The sequence below is a fragment of the Chelonoidis abingdonii genome, chromosome 12 (genome assembly GCF_003597395.2).
Source record: "Chelonoidis abingdonii isolate Lonesome George chromosome 12, CheloAbing_2.0, whole genome shotgun sequence".
NCBI lineage: Eukaryota > Metazoa > Chordata > Testudines > Testudinidae > Chelonoidis > Chelonoidis abingdonii.
In genome coordinates, this window is record NC_133780.1 from 7,414,284 (window position 1) to 7,437,074 (window position 22,791).

Below are 22,791 nucleotides of genomic sequence, written 5' to 3' on the forward strand. Positions count from 1 at the left end.
AAGTTCCCTGGCAGACTGCAGGCTGCTTCATTCACAGAGAGGCTGGTCTGCCAGCCAGGGGTTGCAGGAACTGATGGGGGAGCCCATTCAGAGTTAGAAATTTAAAAATGAACATTGCCTGCAATCTCTTCATGAGACTTCATGCTGTAAATTGTGAGTGACAACACATTTTTGTGGTTTGTCAGATAGTAAAAACCATGTTGTATGTTAACCTATTTGCCAACATGTTTCCCCATGTAATAACACAATAAAATTGGATAAGGGAACACAGTAATTACATATAATTCAGTGAGAACTAGGGAAAGGAACGCAGATATTTCTGAAGGAAATTTTAGGGAAAAATTATCTATTTTAAGATTAATATTTTCCTGTGTTAAAAATTAGGAAAAACACAAAGCTTCAGGAGCCCATGACACCTAGACACCAGTAGACTGGATAAAAAGCACAAATGAATCCATCAAAAGATAATTTTAGGGTATTTATTTTCAAATAATCAAGGGACGTTTAGGGCACTCTGTCATGGATGGCATATTATGAATAAATCTTCAAAACTGAATTATTACATTGAAAATGTTCATAACGCATCAAGTTTAAAACAAAAAGGAGTCCTAGCCATGCCATGGGATATGCCTCCCCTCAGACTCTGCTCAGCTAGATCTTCAAGAAACTAGGTTCAACAGCTAATGTCAAGGAATTAGATCAATCAGTCACTATTTTTACAGAGCTTTAGAGAAAGTGGTGGACAGAACCCAGAGGAATTGTGATGAATTTTCTGGAGAAACTTTCTTTTCTTTGTACTCTAAACCTCACATGACAACAAAAATATCACCCTTTGGACTGATTTATGGCCGAGAAGGAAGCTTTGCCAAAAAGCTTCACCAAATTTCATGTTATGTGTCATTAAGTGCCGGCGTCCTTAATACAATTAAGTTAATGTGTGATGATTGAGTAAAGGAACACAACCCCTTCTCTATTTCTTTATCAAACTGCATTTGTTGTATCCCTATAACCAAGAACATGAAGAGCCTGGAAGTACATTGAAATCAACAGTGGACACCTACAGTACATTGCCTGCAAATAATATGTCTAAAGCAAAATAAACTAAAAACTGGAGATTGTAGAAGAGATTTCTATCAATAGGAAAAGAGCATTTGAGGTTGGGGACCGTGTTTTGTTAATTGATGTGAGAAAAAGAAAGGAAGGGTCATATCTTGATTACCAATTAGATGTAGCTAGAAAGTTAAAAATCACATGAATTAATGCTGACAGAAGTTCAAGGATTATTATATAATCGTATGTGAGTTAACTTAAATACATTGCTTAATTAATTCTATCATTTTTTCAACTATTAATTTTCAAAGGTGAAGTGCAGGAAGTGGGTGTATGTGTCCTGCCATCCAGAGAGAACCAGTCAAGACAATAAAGAGTGGGGGCGGGGCGGGAGGGGGAGAGAGAGAACAGAAAGCAGCTGCACATGTGTGTAGTTGTGATGTTTATGACTCATGTACATTGTAACTGAACAACCCAGTCTGACAATTTAATGTTTATTTTGTTAAGATAAATATTTTGGATTTCTTGAAATTCCGCAACTGAAATACAAATGACGTTATTTACAGAAGTTAAACTTCACTATAGATTTGAGGGAAAGATTAAAAAAATGTCAATAATTCCATTTCTACAAATATATTTAGATGCTTGTTTTCGAGATACTGTTGAAATGTAAATTAAAATATTCTTGTATTTACACATTCTTACAATAATATTTTCTAAATTAAAATATTTTTTCTTTCATATTTTACAGTGAGTTTTCACAGGGTTAGAAAATTCTGACCGGAGTGAATGACCCCATCCCCCACCATCTGCTACCCCTGGGGCAGGGGACGGGGAAGGTGGGGGCTGGGGGTTCCCAGGTGTCTGGTTTTCGACTGGAACCTCCAGTTGAAAAGGGAAACTGGCAGCGTCCGGTCAGCACAGAAAGTCCAGTTGCTGCAGTAACGCCCACCGACAGTGGTGGGACAGAGCACGGGCTGCGGAGGGTAGTCTGATGCCGGAGGGGTACTGTCAGGGAGACATCTCTTGGCTGAAGCTTGGCCGGCAGCATTATCAGGGAGCAGCGTTTTACAGCACCAGCGTTGTGCCAGGACGGAATAAGGGGAGCTTCCCGGAGAAGGTGCCAGTGAACACGTGTAGAGTGGGACTGTTCAGTACATTGGAACCGCGACTACCATCATAGGCACGGAAAATCCCGGACTGGGCCGTGCGTCAACAACAGGAGGGGGATCGGGGGGGAGGTGAAGCGGCCTCAGTATATCTCACAGACAAGGCAAACATCCTGGTGTGAGTGTGATTCTTGAATGTAAACAGATTCTACAAACCAGCACTTCAGAAAGCATTTGTTCCACCCACTCGTAACAATCCGCGCCGAACGCCTCAGTGCCAGAGAAGAAGAAAGGATCAAAATCTCAGGGTTGTCGGGCGATCCTGGCGTTTGTTACAGTGTCTAAAAGTTTGATATCAGAGCAGCGAGAGTTCGGGATTTTGCCGTGGATCTGGATAAAGTCAGCTCCTGGGGAGAGTCAGAGTGGGCGGGTGCAGGGGCTGGTCTGGGATCAAGGGAAATTAACTGCGTCCGTTATCATGGGGGATTGTTGATGAGGGGGTCGGGCCTCTGCTGTGAGGAGACATGAGGAGGAGGGCAGGAGGAGGGGGGAGGGGTCGGGAAGGTGTAGGGGGTGGGGGGGAAAAAAGGGGACTGAACACTGATGCTCGGGAGAGGAAACGGGAGGGGTGAAGGAGAAGGGGGTGGAGGGAGGACTCGGGGTGGGCAGGAGGCTATGGGGTGATAGGGAGGGAGGGGCAAGGGAGAGCGGGTGTGAAGGGCAGGGCAGGATTCAGAGGGTGCAGGGGTGAGGGGAGGGATGGGACAGGGAAAGAGAATGGACCAAGGGAAGGGACGCAAGGAAGAGGCAGGGCAAGGGGGCAGAGGAGTGTGTGGGAATGGGGGAGCTCAATGGCGCAGGGGAATCAGGGGGCGCAGTGATGCACAGGGGTGAGATGATGAGGGTGGAGGTTGGAAATAGGGGGGCGGAAGAAGGCTTGAGTGCCAAAGGGATAAAAGAATGGGGGGTGAGGGAGAGGTGAAGAGAGGGGGCAGAGGGTGTGAGAAGGGCAGGCTAGAGGGGAGAGGGCGTGAGGAGATGTGGGAAAGGGGGCAGAGGGAGGATGAGGGAAGGGGTGGGCCCGAAGTTGCAGAGGGGGAGAGGCGGGTGGGGCAATGAAAGGTGAGAGGGAAGGGTGACGACAGGGGGGTTGAGGGAAGGCAAGGGAGCAAGGAAACAGAGGCCCAGGGAGACAGATGGGGCCAGGTAGCGCTGGGACTTGGGGCGAAGGTGGAGCTGGCAGCAGGGGACTGGAGGGGGTGGTGAGGTGCAGGTGAGGGCGAGGGGAGGAGGGGATGGGTGAGATAAAGAGCAAGGCTGGCATGGGTGATGGTGGACAAGAGGGGCGAGAGGAGAGAGGGTCAGTGAGGCGAGGGTGGTGAGGGGCTGGGACAAGGAAGGAAGGACAAGGGGAGGGTCAAAGTTTTGGGGGCAGGTGAGGAAAGGGGCAGGAGAAGAGGGTGCGGGGGCAAGGGAAAGGGCAGGATAGACAGGGGATTGCAGGGGGGTTGAGCAGAAGGGTAGGCACAGGGAGGGCAGAGGAGGGGAGGGGTGGAATCCAGGGGGCAGAGAGGAGTGAGCAGAAAGACAGGGCAGGTGGATCAAGGAAAGTGTTAGGAGAGGGGACTGGGGAGAGGGAGGTGCCAGAGCGTCAGAGTGGGGCTATAGGAGGGATGGGCATAGAAGAGTAAGGGAAGGGGTGGGTGCCAGGGGTCAGAGAGGGGTGAGAGGCAGGGCAGGTGGGTAAAGGGAGGTGTTAGGAGAGGGTGGGGAGAGGGGAAGGCGTTAGGAGGGCTGAGGGGAGTAAGAAGGGTGAAAGTCAGGACAGCAGAGGAGGGTGAGGGGGTGGGGTGGGAGACATGGCACAGAGGAGGGGAAGGGGAGAGGTGGATGCCAGGACACAGCAGGGGTGTGAAGTGAGGGGAGGGCTCCTGGGTACAGAAGATGTTTGGGGGAGAGGGGCAGATGCCAGGATGGCAGGGGGAGAAGGGATGGGCTGTTCCAGGGGGGCAGAGATGGGTGGAGGGCAGGGGCACGTGCCAGGGAGGCAAAGTGGGAGTAGAAGGCCAGGGGCCCAAGGGAGCAGAAAGGGAGTGAGAAGAGAGGGAGGGGTCAGAATAGACACAGGGTCCAGGGTCCCTCACAGGGGTTGGGGAAGGGTAAGGGAGGGGTGGGAGCCAGAGACGGGGAGGGAGAGGCAGGCCCCAGGGAATCTCTGTTGCTTTGGGGCCATGTGTGGTCGGTTTCTCGCTCAGAGCAGGTCGGTGCTGTCCCCACACATACTGGGGGTGCAGCCCTGCCCCAAGGGGGAGCAGCTGGGACTCTCCATGCTGGCAGGACCCACAGGCCCACCTTCCAGCCAGGAAAACCCCACAACCAGCCCCTGCCCTCCCCTGGCCCAGCACCACCCCCACCCCCACCCCCACGGGGGCAGTTGTCTACATTGGGTTCGCTTGGGGGGCATTACAGTGGAAGATTCAGGGGGCTGTATAAATGCATACTAATAGGCTGTTGCTAATGAGGCCAGGGCAGTGGGGAGGGGAGGGGGCTCTTCCCTACTTACTGCCCCCTCCATCTGGGAAAAGCTGCACCAGGGACCAGTCCCAGTTCACACCTGCACATTGTGTGTGCACTAGGGGTTTGCACTGGTGCAGCTACATCAGTGCAAGAAACCCCGGCAGATACGGCTGAGATACTGCTGTGTCTGGGGCCGTAACCCCTCCCTGCACTGGGTATAAATGAGAGGGATGTACAATGGCGTATAATCGAGCCAGGACTATTGAGCGATAAGGAGGCTCTGACCAGCGACCTTTATCGAGACTGTGTGGTATGTATTCTGCTATCTGCCTCCTATTCACACCCTCTCGGGGGAAAGCCATCACCAGGCCACCTGATCGCGATCGAGTGAAGAGTGCACATCAACACGAAGAGACTGTGCACACAGCGCTCAGCCTCCGCACTAAGGCAGCGTCGATTACGAGCGCACTTGGTTGATATTTGAAGGACCATTCGAGTGCAGGAATGAATCCTAGCACAAGGAATGTAACACAACCCCAGCAAGATACGTGTGCCCAGTTGTCCTCCTTATTGCTGCCACAAGAAGACATGAGCTGCGTAATATGATAGATACAGAGGACATTTGTTGATCAGTTAATTGCTGTGCGGCCAGTACCCTGGGTTCCCCCCACAGGTATAGACAATAATTACAGGCACTGGAGCAAGGAGCGGACTCCGCCATGTGCTGCATCATCCCCCTCCACACTCTGGCCAGTCCCACGTAGTGTTTAGACACAAGGGACATGTTCCATTAACCAGCCCTGGCAGACATGTCGGACTTTCAACCAGACTCTGGAGACACTTGGGTCCTTCTAACACAGCCTGCAGAAGCGAGCTCTGGAATGTGGTGGACAGATTTAAGCTTATAGGGCCCCTCTTTGAATAAAAATAGCCGGCATAGACTTCAGGCCATGCTGGAGGCTCGCTCTGAAGCCCAGAGTGGAGCCGGATCTGCCCCTCACAGCGCAAGCGGGGGACATTGTCTGTGTCCATGTCCCCTTCACCCCCTTCCTGGGATGGGGAACAGCAGCCCCAGGGCCCCTCCTTTCACGTCTCAGGGCAGGGAGTGAGAGCCCTCAGCCTCTTGGGCAGTGGGGCCTCCCAGCACAGGTTCCTGGGTGAGCGTGAAAGTTTCTCCACCCAGAGAGCTCTGTGCACCCAGCAAATATACAGATGTCCCCGTGGATTAGGATCTGGGATGGTGCTCTCCCCAGGAGTGATGGAAGCTCCCTAAAAGTAGAGGGGTGACCCACTCTTGCCAGTCCTTCTCCCCGAGCTCCTGCCCCTGCACCACCCCTTCTCCCTGAATCCCTGCTCTCACACCACCCATTCTCCCCGAGCCCCTGCCTTCACATCACATCTTCCCCCCAACAACCTGGGTCATTCCTTTCGGCCCCCTTCCCCCTCGTCGCACATGCTTACAGCTGGTAAAAAGTGGGAGAGAATAGCCCTCTCATTGGTAAAAGTGATGGGGCCATGGCCCCTGGCCCCCATCTTCCAGTGCCCCTTACTCACTCCCCAACTCCAGGAGCAGAGGGGACCTTGGGGCCGTATCAGTGAGTTCAGTGCTGGGGTTACGAGTGTTGTTTACACCCCGGCTGCTGGAGCTCTGTGTATCGAGGGGACAAGGACATCACAGCAGCTGTGTGAGCCCCTCACTGTCCTGCCAACATGGCTCAGCCCTGACATCTGCTAGAACCTCTTCCTGGGGAGGAACCGTCCCTGGGGCCCTTTCAGGCCTTGGCCTCTCTGCGGAGGTGGCTGGTGAGGCTGTCGTTAAAGTGAGTTATGATGTGAGCTCCTGTCCGCTGGGAATCGGACTCTCAGCCTGGGCTGAGATCGGTGCCTGGGGAGTTAAAGGCCCCAGTTGCAGGGCCGGCTCCAGCGTTCTTGCCACCACAAGCAGCCAAAAAAAAACAAAGCCGTGACCGCAATCTGCGACACTTCTGCCGTGACTCTACCACCGCCGAGAGTGAGTGAGGGACCCTCCGCCAAATTGCTGCCGAAGAGCCGGACATGCTGCCCCCTTCTGTATGCCACTCCTAGCACCAGCTTGCTACGCTGGTGCCTGGAGACGGCCCTACCCAGCTGCCCTCACTGCCCCCCTAAGCCAGCCCAGCGCCGGCAGCCATTCAGTGCAATAACAGCGATGCTCAGGCTTGGTGACACAGCCAGTGCCCCAGCGGGCAGGGCGAGGGCCTGTCCAAGGAGCAATGGGCACAATCTGCAGCAAGGGAGGTTAAGGCTGGAGCTGAGGAAACACTTTCTAATTCTCAGGGCAGTGAAGCTCTGCACCAGGCTCCAGGGGAGGTTGTGGGATCTCCGTCACTGGAGGTTTGTAAGAACTGGACAAACCCCTGCTAGGGATGTTCTAGGCCAGGGGTTGGCAACCTTTCAGAAGCGGTGTGCTGAGTCTTCATTTATTCACTCTCATTTAAGGTTTCGTGTGCCGGTAATACATTTTAACGTTTTTTAGAAGGTCTCTCTCTATAAGTCTATATATTATATAACTAAACTAGTGTTGTACTGTAAAATAAATAGGGTTTTCAAAATGTTTAAGAATCTTCATTTAAAATGAAATTAAAATGTTGATCTCACGTTGCTGGCCCGCTCAGCCCGCTGCTGGTCTGGGGTTCTGTCCACCTAGGCCGGCAGTGGGCTGAGTAGGGCCTGCAGCTGGGACCCCGGCTGGCAAGGGTCTGTCAGCCAGAACCCCAGACCAGCAGTGGGCTGTGCGGGGCTGGCGGCCAGGACCCAGAGGGCTGGGGGCAGAGGGTTGGAGTCAGGGCTGAGGGCTGAGTGTGTGAGGGGGTGTAGGTGTCAGGGCAGAGGGGGCGCTGGGTATGGGTGGGAGTGCCAGAGTCAGGGCTAGGGTTGCGGGTTTGTGGGGGGATGAAGGAGTCAAGGAGGGCTGGGTATGTATGAGGGAGGTACAGGGCTCAGGGAGGGGCCTGGGGGGTGTGGGCTCAGGGCGAGGGCGTGGTGTGTGTGTGTGGGGGGTCGGGGATCAGGGCAAGGGAGAGTGCTGGGTGACTCCCCCTAAAACAACCTCGCTGCTCTTTGTCCCCTGCTACCCCCTCCTGGACCCCTGCCCCCAACTGCCCCCCAGGACCCCCACCCCTATCTAAGCCTCCCTGTTCCTTTCCCAGACTGGACTCTACCTCCTCTGTCCCTGACTGCCCTGACCCTCATCCACATCCCCATCCCCAGCCAGACCCCTGGACTCCCATGCCTCTCAACACTCCCTGTCTCCTGACAGGACCCCAGAACTCCCGACCCATCCACCCCCCCCACTCCCTGCCTCTCCCAACCCCTTCCACACCCCTGCCTCCTGACAGGACCCCAGAACTCCAACTCATACACCCCCCCAGCTCCTTGTCCCCTGACCACCCCTCAGAGACCCCCGCACCTCCTTGCTCCCGGTCCCTGACTGCCCTGACCCCTATTCACTCCCTCCCTCTCACAAACCCAGGACTCCATGCCCCATCCAACCCCCCAGCCCTAACCACCCCCCCATCAACCCACCCTGCTCCTGTCCCCTAAACTGCCCCACTCCTTTACCTTCCAACCCCCCACTGCTCCGTGGGCACACAGCCCCGCCCCTCCGTTGAGCGGGGAGCGTGTCTTCCCCCCCGTGGAGCCAAAAGCTGCCTGCGGGACGCGTGCAGCCCCAACCCCCAAGAGCGCTGCACCGGCAGCATGGCTCCAGAGGGGGATAAAGTGGGGGAGGGCCGGCAGTTGCTGGGCTCGGCCCGCATTTCGGCCCGGGAGCGCGGACCCCGCGGCTTGCAGCGCCGGGAGAGGGGGCATTTGCCCACCCCGTGCGCACAGCTATTCTTCTGCTCCCTGCCCCCGCCCGCCCTGTGGTGCCATGAGTCTAGGTTACAGCAGTTCCTGGGGCTGGGCCTGGGGCTCTAAGCCTGGTGTGTGGCACATGACAGAGTTAACACTGTTAGTGACCATGGCAGTGGCAGCTCAGCATCCTGCCAGCGGGCCTGGGCTGGCATGTGGCTGCCTGTACCTGGCTCAGCTGGGTGTTACTGGCCGTGTGGACAGGACCTAGGGTTGGCACCTGTCCATAGGGTTGCCAGGCATCTGTTTTTTTTATTGGAACACCCGATCGAAAAGGACCCTGGCAGCTCCGGTTGGCACCACCAACTGCGACATTAAAAGTCTGGTTAGTGGCGAAGCGGGGGCCAGGGGCTAAGGCAGGCTCCCTGCCTGCCCTATGTCCATGCAGCTCTTGGAAGTGGCCACTAATTTACTTCCCTAGAGTTTGAAACTCTTCTGACAGAGAGGAACATTTTACACAGAAGGTCATCCCTATATTACCCTCAAGCCAATGGGGAAATCGAACAGTATAACAGACGTTTGAAAGAGAGTTTGCAAATGGCTGAACTGGAAGGGTGATTGTAGATACACTTCACTACCAATTTCTTGCAAGCATTCCAGGCTACACGACATGCCACAACGCAAAGATCACCCACAGAGTTACTACATGGGGAACAGATGAATACTAAACTGAACATTGCTGGACTGTTAAAGGCACGACCTGAGGCCTCAGCCAAGGATGATGTGAGAAAAAACAGTTGAACAGAACCAAGCAAAGTATAAGGCTTTCCCAGACAAGCGGTGGGGTGCTAAGGAACCAAAGTTTGAGTGGGGTTCCTTTGTTAGAATACAAAAACCTGGAATTTGACGCAAAGGGGACCAGAAATTCACAGCTCCTCTTAAAATCAGAGAGAAGAAGGGACCTCACACCTATCATTTTCTGATGGGCGGGTATGGAATGCTTCTTATCTTGCACCTGCCTGTGCACCAAGAGGAGATTATGCCAACACCCAGTCTGCATTGGATGACTTCACCCTAGTATCCACACAACAAGACATTGCACTGAGAGACGGCCTGTCAGACCCAGACGACCACTTGTCTGGACTAGAGACTACGTTATGTAGTATCTACAGTGCTTTCAGTGTAATATTCTGCCAACAGTATAGTGTCTTGTTTCATATTTGTTCCTGTGGTTAGAAGACCAGTGTTTACTTTAATTGGGAGAGTTTCTTAAGAGAGGAGGGAATGTGGTGTTTAGATGCTGTTTGTAATTATTAGAACTGGGAGCTCTGGCTGTGGGGAGTCTGAAAGGGCAGGAAACAGGAAGGAGGGAAGGGAGGAGTTGAGGAGGCTGAGTGAGAGCTACCGAGGGTGCAGCAGCAGCTTGGGAAAGAGGTTTCCACTTTAAAACTAAAGTCCTGGTGAAGTTTGGTAGTACCTTGCCTGGTCACTACAACACCGTGGTAAGTGGTGCCGGGACCCTGAACCCCCTCACGCAACCCCTCCCACACCCCCAACCCTCTGCCCCAGCCCTGAGTCCCATGACGCACCCAAGCTCCCTTCTGGAGCCCACAGCACTCGTTCCCACCAACACCCGAACACCCTGCCCCTGCCCCAGCCCGGAGCCCCCTCCTTCACCTCAAACCCTTCGTCCCTGGCCCCACTCCAAAGCCCGCACCCCCAGCTGGAGACCTAACCCCCTTGTCTGTACGCCAAACCCCTGCCCCAGCCCAGTGAAAGTGACTGAGGGTGGGGGAGAGCAAGCGACAGGGGAGGGGGGATGGAGTGAGCCTCGGAAAAGGGGAAGGGCAGGGGCAGGACCTCAGGGCAGGGGTGTTTGGTTTTGGGAGATTAGAATGTTGGCAACCCGACCTGTCCAGGTTTTCCCAGGATTGTCCCTTTGGCCATGTCACTCTCCTGGGAAATCTGAGTCTGCCCAGGACATTACAAGTCCCAGGTGGGTCAGTGGCTGTAGGAGGGGAGCTGCAGGTGATTGTGCCTACGCAGAGGAAACTCTAGGCCCAGAGTGCCTGGGAGCTGCAGAGACAGGGCAGCTTGAAACAGTGAGTGGGATTGGGAGCTCAGGGCCAGCAGGGCCCAGTCACCACTGTGCAGGTGCAATCGGTGGGGGTCACTGCTGGAGGCAGCAGGGTAGATCTGGTGCCATGTCCTGCTGGGTGAGGTTGGTACTTGGGGCAGTCCAGGAGCAGGAGCCTCTGGGGGCTGGTGCTCTCTCCTGGGATTCGGATGGGGAGATAGTGCCCGGGTGAGGGGACAGGTGGTGTACATGAAGCAGGCAGCCTTTCGTGTTTTGTTGCACCTCAGAGGTGGTGACCCTAACAGGACCCCAGCGTTGTTTGTGTAACTGCCCTGGGTGCCCTCCTTCCTTCCACCTCTGTGTGGTAGGATACCCCGGAGTGCATGGACCCCTGGGCCAGTGGTGCTGCAATGTGAGTGCATGGCCCCTGGGCTCTCAGATCTCTGCTGGAGCTGCCCAGACTCTCCCAGCTTGCACCAGGGCACACACACGGTCAGGCTGCAGGCTGGGTACAAATACACACACATACCCCTCAGCCATGGCTGTGAGGCAGAAAAATTGCCGTAGGGGCACAATTTGTTGCAACTCGGTCAGGGGAGCATCACAAGCTGGTTATAAAAACCTGTCTGCCCTTGCAGTGGGGACAGGGCCTTCCTCACCCCAGATCCAGGGGGACACTGAACAGCTCCTGTCTGGGCCTGTTACGCTAGAAGGAAATTGTGGCTAAAGCCCGGTCTGAGCATAGAAACCCTGCTGCTGGGAAGAGAGAGCTGAGCAGTTCAGTGCACATGATGGGACGGATAAGAATGTCCATCCTGCAGAGCCCAGGTACTGCCCTAGAAAGGTGACATCAGGGGCAGTATTCCCTCACCAATCAGCCCTTTCCCAAAGGGGGCGCGTCCCTGCTCTGCAAGAAACCTGGGTTTTGTCTGCCCCTTTCCGTCCACCCCAGTGACATTGCTGTTTCCAGCCTATTGAATGTCATAGGAAAATGCTCTGTGCAGGGAAAGGAGCAGAGAGCTCCAGGGGGAGGTGGGTCTCACCATGGATAAAACACCAGTGGTATGTACAGTACCTGCGTAGAGCTGGGCGCTTCTCCACCCTGCAATCAAACACAGACAGGGGTGAGAACGCCCCTGAACACCGACACGCTGAGCAGGAGACAATGTCACACAAGGTGATACTGGGGGGAATGGAACTTACTGAGCTCAGCCTGGAGTTTGTCTAAAAATAAAACCAAGAGAAATGAGTCAATACCACATAAAGTGACCAGATGTCCCCATTTTATAGGGACAAACCTGATATTTGGTGCTTTGTATTATATAGGCGCCTATTACCAGCCCCCATCCCCTATCCCGATTTTTCACACTTGCTGTCTGGCCACCCTAATATCACATTATCTTGCATAAGAGAAGTGAGTCAAAAAGACTTTAAAGCAAGGAAGTTAAAATCCTTAGTCTCAGCCTGGAGGCTACATCAGCAATCGGAGCCTAGCACCTCCTGAGCAGCAAAGGAATTAGCAAGGGGAGAAATATTGTAACTCCACCCAGCCAGGCACAAGGGGTTGTTAGAGCCAAACAGGGATCCCTCAGCAAGTGGAAAATATTAACTCTGTGAAGCCTGCAGAAAGGAGCATACAGTACATCTGGTGAAGTGTATGATGGGAATTAAGAGGTTAAAATGGAATTAGGAGAGTGAACATCCAGAGAGAAAACAAACACCAGGGAATTATTTCAGTCCATCAGTATCAGGAAGCCTGTGAGAGAATCGATGGGTCCCCTGGATCGGCAGGGGGGAAAGGGAGCAATTAAGGAGGGTAAGGACAATGCTGAGAGACTGACTGGTTTCTTTGCATCAGTTTTCACCAGAGAATGAAGACCTGCCCTGGAGCTACTCTGTTCAGGAAATGAATATCAGGGATTGAGGTGTGAAGAGGAGATACTGGAACAAGTAATAAGTTAAAGAGCCAGCAGCCAACAAGAGCAGCGTAGATCCCTGCTAGGTGGCAAATGCCCAAAAGTTCTGAAATGATGTCAGACGATATGGCTGAGCTGCTAACAATAATAGACATCTCTCATTAAAATCAGCTACACTTGTGGAGATTCAGAGGGTTGGGAATGTTGTCCCCAGTTTTAAAAATTTGGCCGGAGTAATTCTGAGAGTTACAGCCCAGTGAGCCTTACCTCAGTGCCTGGGAAACTGGCTGAAACGAGAATTAAACCAGAATTCTAAACCAGCTCTATGAGAATGGTGGAAAAAAGTCCAACCAGCACAGCTGGAAAAGAAAACTGAGGGTATGTCTACACTTAAACCCCTACAGCAGTGCAACAATCTGAACTCGGATGCACTGGCCAGGTAGACAGGAAAAGCCCCGCAAACTTTTGAATTTCATTTCTTGTTTGCCCAGCGTGGAGCACCGATCAGCACAGGTGACCATGCAGTCCCAGAATCAAAAACCAGCTCCAGCATGGCCCGTACTGGAGCTACTGAATCTGATCTCTGTATGGGGAGATGAATCTGTTCTATCAGAGCTCCGTTCCAATAGACGAAATGCCAAAGCATTGGAAAAAAAAAAAATCTCCAAGGCTATGATAGACAGAGGCCACAGCAGAGACTCACAGTGCTGCGTGACAAGCACAATGGAAAGCCAAAGAATCAAATGGATGCTCATGGAGGGAGGAAGGACTGATGACTCGAGCTATCCCACAGCCTCCAAAAACCATTTGCATTCTTGGCTGAGCTCCCAGTGCCTGAAGGGTCAAAACACATTGTTGTGGGTTGTTCAGGATATGTCGTCAATCTCCTCCCCTCCCTCTGCCCCACGAAAGAAAAGGGGGAAAAAAATCATTTCTCGCCTTTAGTTAATGTCGCCGTATGTCTACTGGATGCTGCTGACAGATGCGGTACTGCAATGCTACACAGCAGCATTCACTTGCATTTGCAAGTTAGCAGGACTGTTACCAGTTCTACTGTGCTATCTGCTGCTGTCATGGATGCTCCTGGCTGGCCTCGGTGAGGTCGGCTGGGTGCGCATGGACAAAAATGGGAATGACTCCCCAGGTCATTCCCTTCTTTACGTTTTGTCTAAATATAGAGTCAGTCCTGCCTAGAATATGGGGCAAGCCTACTAAAGAACCAGAGAGGACAGCCGTTCTGAGACAGAGCCCAAGACATCCCGCAGAAATGATGAGCTGCATGCCATTCTAGGGGGTGCCCCTGCAACAACCCCACCCGTTGCTTCCCTCCTCGCACACCCCACCTGGCCTACTGTGGCAGTTATCCCCCCATTTGTGTGATGAAGTAATAAAGAACGCAGGAATAAGAAACACTGACTTTACTGAGATAAAATGAGGGGAGGCAGCCTCCAGCTGCTATGATATTCCAGGTAGGACTGAATCTCCATGCGCTTTAAGCTTTGAAGGGAATGCCCTGGAGTCATTCCCATTTTTGCCCAGGCGCCCCCAGCCGACCTCACCAACGCCAGCCAGTAGCACTCATGGGATGATGACGGCTACATTGTACCGTCTGCCATCAGGAACGGAAGGCAATGGGATGTGCTGTGTAACGCTGCAGCGCCATGTCTACCAGCAGCATCCAGCAGACATACGGTGACAGTGAAAAAAGGCTAAACGGGCTCCATGGTTGCCATGCTATGGCGTCTGCCAGGGCAATCCAGGGAAAAGGGCACAAAATGATTGTCTGCTGTTGCTTTCATGGAGAGAAGATTGAGTGATGACATTTACCCAGAATCACCCGTGACACTGTTTTTGCCCCACCATGCATTGAGATCTCACTCCAGAATTCCAATGGGTGGGGGAGACTACGGGAACTATAGGATAGCTACGGGATAGCTACCCACAGTGCAACGCTTCGGAAATTGACGCTAGCCTCGGTACGTGGACGCACACCCCCGAATTAATGTGCTTAGTGTGGCCGCATGCACTCGACTTTATACAATCTGTTTCCAAATACCGGTTTCTGTAAAATCAGAATAATCTCAATGTAGACATACCCAAAAGGTTAAGGAAACTAAGGCTGTCTACACTACCACTTATGGCTCCAAAACTTATGTCACTCAGAGGTGTGAATATTCCACTCCCTGAGCAACTTAAGTTGCACTGGCATAAGTGTTAGTGTGCACAGCACTATGTCGGTGGGAGAAACTCTCCTGCCCACATAGCTACAGCCGCCCGCTGGAGGTGAATCATTATGCCAATGAGAGACCTCTCCCCCATCAGCATAGAATGGCTCCACCAGAGATCTTACGGTACAGCTGTGACATTAGAAGCTCTGTAGTGCAGACATACCCTAAGTCATCATGGGGTGAGGGGTGTAGTAAGAGGAGGCCCTAAGACGTAAACATTGGTATCAGAGGCCCGGTATGAGGCCTGAGGCCTGAACTAAAGTAATGGTTAAGACTTTGCTAACATAAAGCAAAGTGAAGCTGTGAGCCAGAGGCAGGCCCTGCTCACAGAAGCTGGCAAGGAAAGGGCTGATGCTGCAAAAAGATACGTACCTAAAAGGTACTGAACACTAGAGATCAGAACATTCACATACTTGCACATTCCACATAGATAACAAGGAACAGACTGACCCACCTCAATGATGGGGGCAAAAGGGTAATATGATGGATAGAGTTGTTTTGTTCTAACCAACATGTACAAGGTGAGAGGCGGCACCTGGCTACGTACAGGGGTTGTACCTTGCTACATGGAGGGGTTGCACCTCAATACGTCAGGAGTGATGTGTAACTTGTTTGTACCTGTGTATAAGAATGCATCCCTGGGGCGATGTCTTTGTCCGGCCTAGGGGGCAGTGGAAAGTCCTGCCACTGACTGAGCCGAGTCCATTGACCGGGGACACTCTCTCGTAGTATGCCCAGTAGACTAAGTAATCTACGGGGAACTGCAATTTGTGTCCATACGGCAATAAACCTGGCCGACGTGCCTTCGTACCTTACTAGACTCCGTGGTTATTGGGGGTTCTCTTCGGGTCTGCTGTGTCAGCTACCTGCGCAGAGCTGGGGTAGCACACAGAGGGAACACACGCACGCAGCTGAGTGATACCAACAAGGAGAGAGCAGAGCACCACACCGGTAGCATCTGACAACACACATCTGACAACAAGGGGTAAAGTACTGTCCTGGATTAGAATCCTGCTAAATGACAGAAAACAAAGAGCAGGAATAAATAGTCAATTTTCATCTGGAAAAAAGTTAGCAGCAGAGAGCCTCACAGTCAGGTATTAGGACGGGTGTTTAGTCCACTGCAGCAGTTCTCAAACTGTGGGTCAGGGCTGGCTTAGACTTGCTGGGGCCTGAGGCCGAAGCTGAAGCCTGAGGGCTTCAGCGTTGGGATTCAGCTTTGGCCCTGGCCCCCCACGCAGGGGGTGGGTCTCAGACAGACTCGGGCTTCAGTCTCCCATCCTAGGGACATTGGTGTTGTCAGAAGGGGGTTGTGGTACAATGAAGTTTGAGAGCCCCTGATCTATTTATCAGTGACTTGGAACAAAGGATAAGCCCTAAAGTGGCAAAATTGGCAGATCACACAATGATTTAGGTTACCAAAGAAGTCTGAGTTATAGCAGAGGCCCCAAGGTTGAATAACCTGATGGCTGATGAAATTCAGTGTTGATCAATGTGAGGTAACGCACATTACAAAGATAATCAGACCTACACATGCAGGTTATTGGCTTTAAAATACTCAGGAAAAAGATCTGGCCATTACTGTGGACACCTCTGTGAAGAGCTCTGCTCAATGTGCAGCGGTATTTAAAGAATGAAGTGTCAGGATGCAAAAAGAACAAGACAGAAAATCACACTTATACACACCCTCATCTGTATTGATCACATTATCTCAGAAAGGATATTACAGAGATGGGCAATAATAATGATTAGAGCCCTGAAGACAAAGCCATATTAAAAGTGACTGAAAGAGATGGGACATTTTAGTCTCAATAGGAGACATGACAGAAACAGAAAACAGTGAGAGAGAAAGAAATTGGGTTCTGAGCTCTACCTTCTCTTCTACTACTAGAACAAGAGGACACTCAACTAAATTGAAAGGTAGCAAATTTCAAACTATAAGAGGAAATACTATTGTTTACACAATGCATAATTAGCCTGTGGACCTCCTTGCCACGAGAGAGCACTGAGGACAAGAGTTAACAGAAATAAAACGAAAGGACATTTGTATGGCTAATGAGAACGTGCAGTTTTACACTGAGCAGGGTTAAAACAAAACAGACAAGCAAAGAAAAACTCTAAGTGGACAAAGGATTCAGAAAGGCTCAGGCACTGATAGAGAAATGCAAATATCCAGAGTCGTGCTAATTCTCAAACACATAAGCATACTGGAAGCAGGAGTGGCTCCAGACACCAGCACGCCAAGTACATGCCTGGGGCAGCAAGCCACGGGGGGTGCTCTGCCGGTCGCCGCGAGGGCAGCAGGCAGGTTGCCTTCGGCTGCATGCCTGCAGAGGGTCCACTGGTCCCACGGCTTGGGTGGACCTCCCGCAGGCGTGCTGCCGAATCCGCAGGACCGGGGACCTCCTGCAGGTAAGCTGCCGAAGACAGCCTGCCTGCCATGCTTGGGGTGGCAAAATACCTAGAGCCGCCCCTGACTGGAAGGGAGAGAAACCCCCTCCTGCTTCAGGGTACAAACCAAACACTGACGGGGGTCAGGAGGAATTCGAAGGAACTCTCCCTGGGAGCAGACTGGCGTGACAGGATGAGATCAGAGCAGGGTGGAGCCCACAACCAATAGCACAGGAGAGCAAAATGGGCAGAGCGAGACTGTAGCAAGCAGAATGACGACATCAGCCACCATGTCCCTGGCCACCTTCTCCCCGGGGGTGTTAAGGACTGCAGCCAGCTCACAGCCTGGGCACAGTGCTGACTACACAGAGGGTAGAGTGAGCCAAACCCGATCCCGCCCCTGGCTGTGTGGAAGCAACAAATCCCCTGTGAGCTCAGTGAATGGGATTTGAGTCTGTTCATTCCACATCCTGAAGGTGAGGGATGAGGGGTCGAGCTTCTCTGTGCACCGCACAAACCAGACTGACTTTCTGTTCACAGTGAGAGCTCTCAATACCTGTCCCGGGGGTCTATGAAACTTGTTGCAAGGTTTGAGATTCCCCCTCCTCTCCCATTGCAATGAACAAAGGGACTCACCTTTCTCTGCACGATGCGCCGCTGGAAGTGAACAACAGGAGAGGTGGGTTACAAGGCAGAAGATTTAACTCAATTATTGCAAACTCATAGGAGTCATTTTTCTGCTGGTAGAAAATAGAACACACACAGGGACTCTGCCTTTAGCTATTCCCACTGCCCCCCTTATACTGGGGACACAAGGCCTCATGCAGTAAAATGCTGAGTAAATGGCTGTCTCCTTTCCCATTTGGCTGAGGCCCCACACTGAACTCGATGGCGCTTCCATCTGTCTGGAATGGGAGAACTTTTGATAACCACATCCCATCAATTGCAGCATTTCAGGGCATGTTCTAGCCATCAATGGGCAGAACCCTCCTGATGCTGGTGAAAACTGGAGAACTGTAAAAGCCGAATTTCCACTAAACTCACCATTTGATCCCACAGCATACAGAGTGAGGCAGTGACCTGAGGTTTAGCGTTTAAGGTGAGGGTGAGGTTAGAGTTAGGGATGGCAGGCCCCTCACCGCACTCCAATCAGCAACCCCAGCTCCCCTCCTCTTCGCCTCATCCCCATATTCCAGCCAGGTCCCTCAATTCCCCACTCTGGTCAGAATTCTATTGCTATGGGCAGGGCCGGTGCTTCCATTTAGGCGGCCTAGGCAATTGCCTAGGGCGCCAGGATTATTGGTGGGTGGCGTTTTGCCGGAGGGGGTGGCAGGTGGCTCCGGTGGACCTACCGCAGTCGTGGCTGCAGACGGTCGGCTGCTCGCGCGGCTCCGGTGGACCTCCCGCAGGCACGACTGCGGCAGCTCCACCAGAGTTGTGGAGCAGCCGACCATCCGCAGCCACGACTGCGGCAGCTTCACTGGAGCTGCGGGACCAGCGCGCGGGGTGGCGAAATTGCCGTGTGCCTAGGGCGCTCAAACCCCTAGCGCCGGTCCTGGCTATGGCGGGAAATCAGAAAGCCTGATTTTATTGGAAATCAGTTTTTCCAGTTTTCTGCTTTTCACAACAATCAATAGGGTTATGGCCAGAGTTGTGAGGGACGGACACATTTGAAGGTGGGGAGTGGGTTAAGGAGCCCAGTTGGATGCACCACTGGTCCTATGTAAGCAACAAAGTGTGTGACCCTCCTGTTAAAGAATTGCCACATAATTGTGATCTATGATTTAAACTGTCAGGGTAAGATTCTGTTCTCATAACTGCAGCCCAAGGGCAACTTTGGCTTTTACCACGAACCCCACATCCTCTGATCCTGGGTGCTCTGGATGCCAAAGCAGCCTCCGCTGTAGTTCAGGGCTTGTCTGCATGGGAAGGTTACACCACTACATGGTAAAGTGGGAATTAAACTGCTCTTGTTACATGGGTATAATGCCCCATGTCAGTGCTGTTATCCCGTAATAGGAGTGAGTTTTTCTGGTTTAGCTTGTGCCTTTAGTTACAGCAGCCGCTCCCTGGGTGCACATGGACTGCAGCACGACCCAGGATCTCTGCACCACTGTGCGCTGCGGACGTGCTCTGACACACCTCTTGTTCCCAGGCTCATCTCCCACACCCCTAGAATAGGGCTTGTGAGTCGGTCCTCAGAGCGCAGCCTGTAGCTGTTCTCTGCACTGGAGGAATCCTCCCCCAGCTGGATCCAGACCTTCTGGAGCCCTTTTATGCTGCTCTGCTCCTTTTACTAACATAACAATTTTGGGATTGGGGTGAAAAAATCTCCCCTCTGTGTAATAATAAGTGTCCAGCCTTTCTGGGCATGAACATAGCATTGAGCAAGTGACCTGGGTATAAGCAGGGCATCAGCCCAGTGTGATCTGTCTGAGTCTACAGGCAGTGCTGTTTGCTGCTCACACTCAGCACAGTGGGGTTGGGATGGTGACACTAAAACTTGATTGATGATAATTTAATTGTCACCATTTGCAGTTCTCACTGCTGATCATTTTAGCAGAAACATCCAACTTCTGTGCTTCTCCCTCACAGCTGGATTCAAGGAGAGATACTGGGGAGAGAAGCACTGGGGCAGCTACCTGTCTTCAAAGGTTGTTTTGGTGAGGAACAGTAAATTCAAGCCCCTCCCATCTCCATCCAAATACAGCGTGACTGCTGTGCATGTTAACATAGGGCGGGGAGAGAGAAGATACATTTCCCCTCCTTCCCCCCCAGTACCAAATGTCTCCTTCTCACACACAGTCTCTTCTCATGTTACATGGCTATGAAATACTGGACACATCTAACAGTCCCCAGAAACAACCTTGGCCTCTGGCCCAGCTGGTCTAGGGCCACTAAGGCCTGGGCTCAGGGTGCTGTGTTTAACTTCCATGGGGTTTTAGGACAATTGACCCTTCCCCTTCAGAGCTCATCTGTGTCAGTGCGAGCAGCCCTGAGCTCACTGCTTGGGCTCTGGTGCTGATATGGTGACATTCTTTATCATCCCTTCAAACACCAGCATGTTATTTGTAATTGTTCCATTCCATGTGTGTTTTGAACTTCCTTCACCACACACATGTAGCCCCCTCACACCCCATCTGAATTGTGACTGTGCAAATACCTTCCCCCCACCCCCACAACCCCTGCTGAAATGGGGGCTCTGCTCATTTCCCATCCATCTCCCCATTGCTCTACTGTGTCCCCACTTCAGGTGCTGCAGCCCACTCAGTTCCCTAGCCGCAGCATGAGCCATCACTTCCCATGGGCCTCTAGGCACAGCCAGTTCCCCAGGGTGAAGAAGGGAATCCCCGTCCTGTGACGATCTTTACACTGAGACTTTGTCTACACTAGCAACTGAATGACAAAACTTTTGTAAGTTCAGAGATGTTAAAAAAAACAAAAAAAAAACCAACACAAAACACATACATACAAAGACAAATGTTTTGCCAGCGAAAAACGTCGGTGTGAGCAGCGCTTTGTCTGCGGGAGAGCTCTCCTGCTGATAAAGCTACTGCCGCATGTTTGGGATACAAGTTTTGTTGGTGGGAGAGAGCTCTCTCCCACCAACAAACAGCAGCTACATTGTGCACCTTTTAGCAGCATGGCTGTAGCGGCACAGGTGTGTGTCGCTAAAAGGTGAGTAGTGTAGACAAAGTCTAAGTCCCAGCCTCCCTTTGGCTTCATTACAAATAAATATCTTGTCTGCCTGGTAATCTCTAGTTTACTGATCGGCCACATTTTTGGGAAACATTCTCATGTAACCTTTATGCCACCCCATTGGCCCCAGACACTGACCTTTCTCGCTCTCCAGTTCAGATCACAGCATCCCTAGGGCAGTGGTTTTCAACCTTTTTTCATTTGCACTCCCCTAAAAATGTTGAATGGTGGTGCAGACCCCTTTGGAAATGTTAGACAGTCTGCAAACCTGCCGGGGTCTGTGGTCGACAGGTTGAAAACCGCTGCTCTAGGGGGAGAGGTGAGAGTCCCCTGTCATATTTATGGCAATCACCCTTGCGTCAGTTCACGTAACTGGCCCAGACACTGACCTTTCTCACTCTCCAGTTCAGATCGCAGTGTCTCTAGTGGGAGAAAAGGGGGAGAGGTAAGATTTCATTCCATCATGTTTATGGTGAAGTTCCTATTATTGTTTAAGGAAGCTCTGCTGTAGTTATGCAATAGAGAAACTAATGGTGAGACATAGATAGCTCCATCTGTGAAGGTCTCTGCACCCGCTTCCTAGGACAGCTCCTGAGTTTGTGAACAGTGCCTGTCCACTGATCCTAGTGACACATGGGAACAGCTCCCTTTAAGGCCAAGTTAGTTGGGAGATGTCCTAGCTAAGAACAGGGTGGAGGTGTCTTTCTACAGCTGGGTGCTCAGGTCAGCATGAGCTGGGGAGCAGTGTGTGGATGGGCCCTCACAGGCATCACCTAAGATCAGCTCTTTCCCACTTGGAGCTCATCCTTGACTCCATGGTGCGTCAGCCCTGGGTTACCAACACTGCTGGAAATGGAGGTTGCGTCATGTCTGCCAGTCACTGCTGAGCATGGCCTGAGCGAGGGCATCTTATGCCCAGTGTGAGCAGTGTGTCAGACCAGCAGTGCAAATCGTGAGTGCGTTTGTGTTATTACAGCATCCTAGCCACAGCTCACCAGTGCAGCGAGTTCTCGGAAAGGCCCAGGGAACAAAACAGTGACAGTTGATTGTTTAGTGTTGGAAATGAGCCCAGCATAGCTCTCTGGGCACATACACAAACTTTACATACAACTCAAAATGAGTGAATCCTGTCACCTAAATGTGGACTGGACCCAAATAATGTGTCTGTTACAGACAAGAACTAACCAATTCACACCTAGTGGTGACAGTTCTAAAGGTACAATACCCAGTTCCAACTTTCACAAGTAAGCAGCACAGCTCCTCTCTGCTTCTCTGAATTACCCGCTTCTTTCCCCACTGGGAAATCATTTGAACAGACCTTTCCCCTTCCCAATTCTTCTGACACAAATTTCTCCATAAAGTTCACAGCTCTTCAGGTGAGAAAACCCTCTGGGTGGGACTTTCACAGCAGCCTTGCAGGTTTACACACTCGGTGCCCCATTAATTTAAACAAAAATTGAGTATTCAGACGCCTTAGGCAGCTTTGAAAACCCCAGCTCCATATAAATCTCACAAATCACTGAAGGCCAATATCTGCCCTTTGAGACCGGAGAAAAAACTACAGCTGAGCACTTCTACTACAATAGAGAGTTCCCTGCCCTGTTCCTGTAGCAGGATCTCAGGCTGAGCAAATCTTAGTGTAGCTAAATTGCTAACCTTTCCATTTGCACAGGCACTACTTCGGCCATCCACAGCTCCTATTTGCAAGCACCGACTAAGGACTGGTCTACACTATGCATTTAAACCAATTTTAGCAGCTTTAAACCGATTTAATGGCGCACTCGTCCACACTACGAGGCCCTTTATATCAATATAAAGGGCTCTTTAAATCGGTTTCTGTACTCCTCCTCGACGAGAGGAGTAGCGCTAAAATCGGTATTACCATATCGGATTAGGGTTAGTGTGGCCGCAAATCGACAGTATTGGCCTCCAGGCGGTATCCTACAGAGCCCCACTGACCGCTCTGGACAGCA

General features: G+C 51.8%; 3 protein-coding genes across 6 annotated transcripts in view; 1 reads left to right on the forward strand and 2 right to left on the reverse strand.

Moving 5' to 3' along the window:
• LOC116825933 (zinc finger protein RFP-like) overlaps positions 1-22,791 on the forward strand; it is a 469,299-nt gene that overhangs the window by 343,835 nt on the left and 102,673 nt on the right. The window lies entirely within an intron of this gene.
• The window catches only part of LOC116830653 (E3 ubiquitin-protein ligase TRIM11-like), a 394,044-nt gene that overhangs the window by 134,945 nt on the left and 236,308 nt on the right, over positions 1-22,791 (reverse strand). The window lies entirely within an intron of this gene.
• Positions 1-22,791, reverse strand: part of LOC116825579 (butyrophilin subfamily 1 member A1-like) — a 177,348-nt gene that overhangs the window by 134,945 nt on the left and 19,612 nt on the right. For 2 of the 4 annotated variants that reach the window (XM_075071615.1, XM_075071614.1), the window contains 2 exons: positions 11,788-11,808; positions 11,660-11,686 (listed from right to left, as the gene is read on the reverse strand). In XM_075071615.1, coding sequence (XP_074927716.1) covers positions 11,660-11,686; positions 11,788-11,808 — 48 coding nt within the window. Of the gene's footprint in view, positions 1-11,659; positions 11,687-11,787; positions 11,809-21,207; positions 21,241-22,791 lie in introns of all 4 variants that reach the window. The other 2 variants (XM_075071613.1, XM_075071616.1) reach the window with 2 other exon arrangements.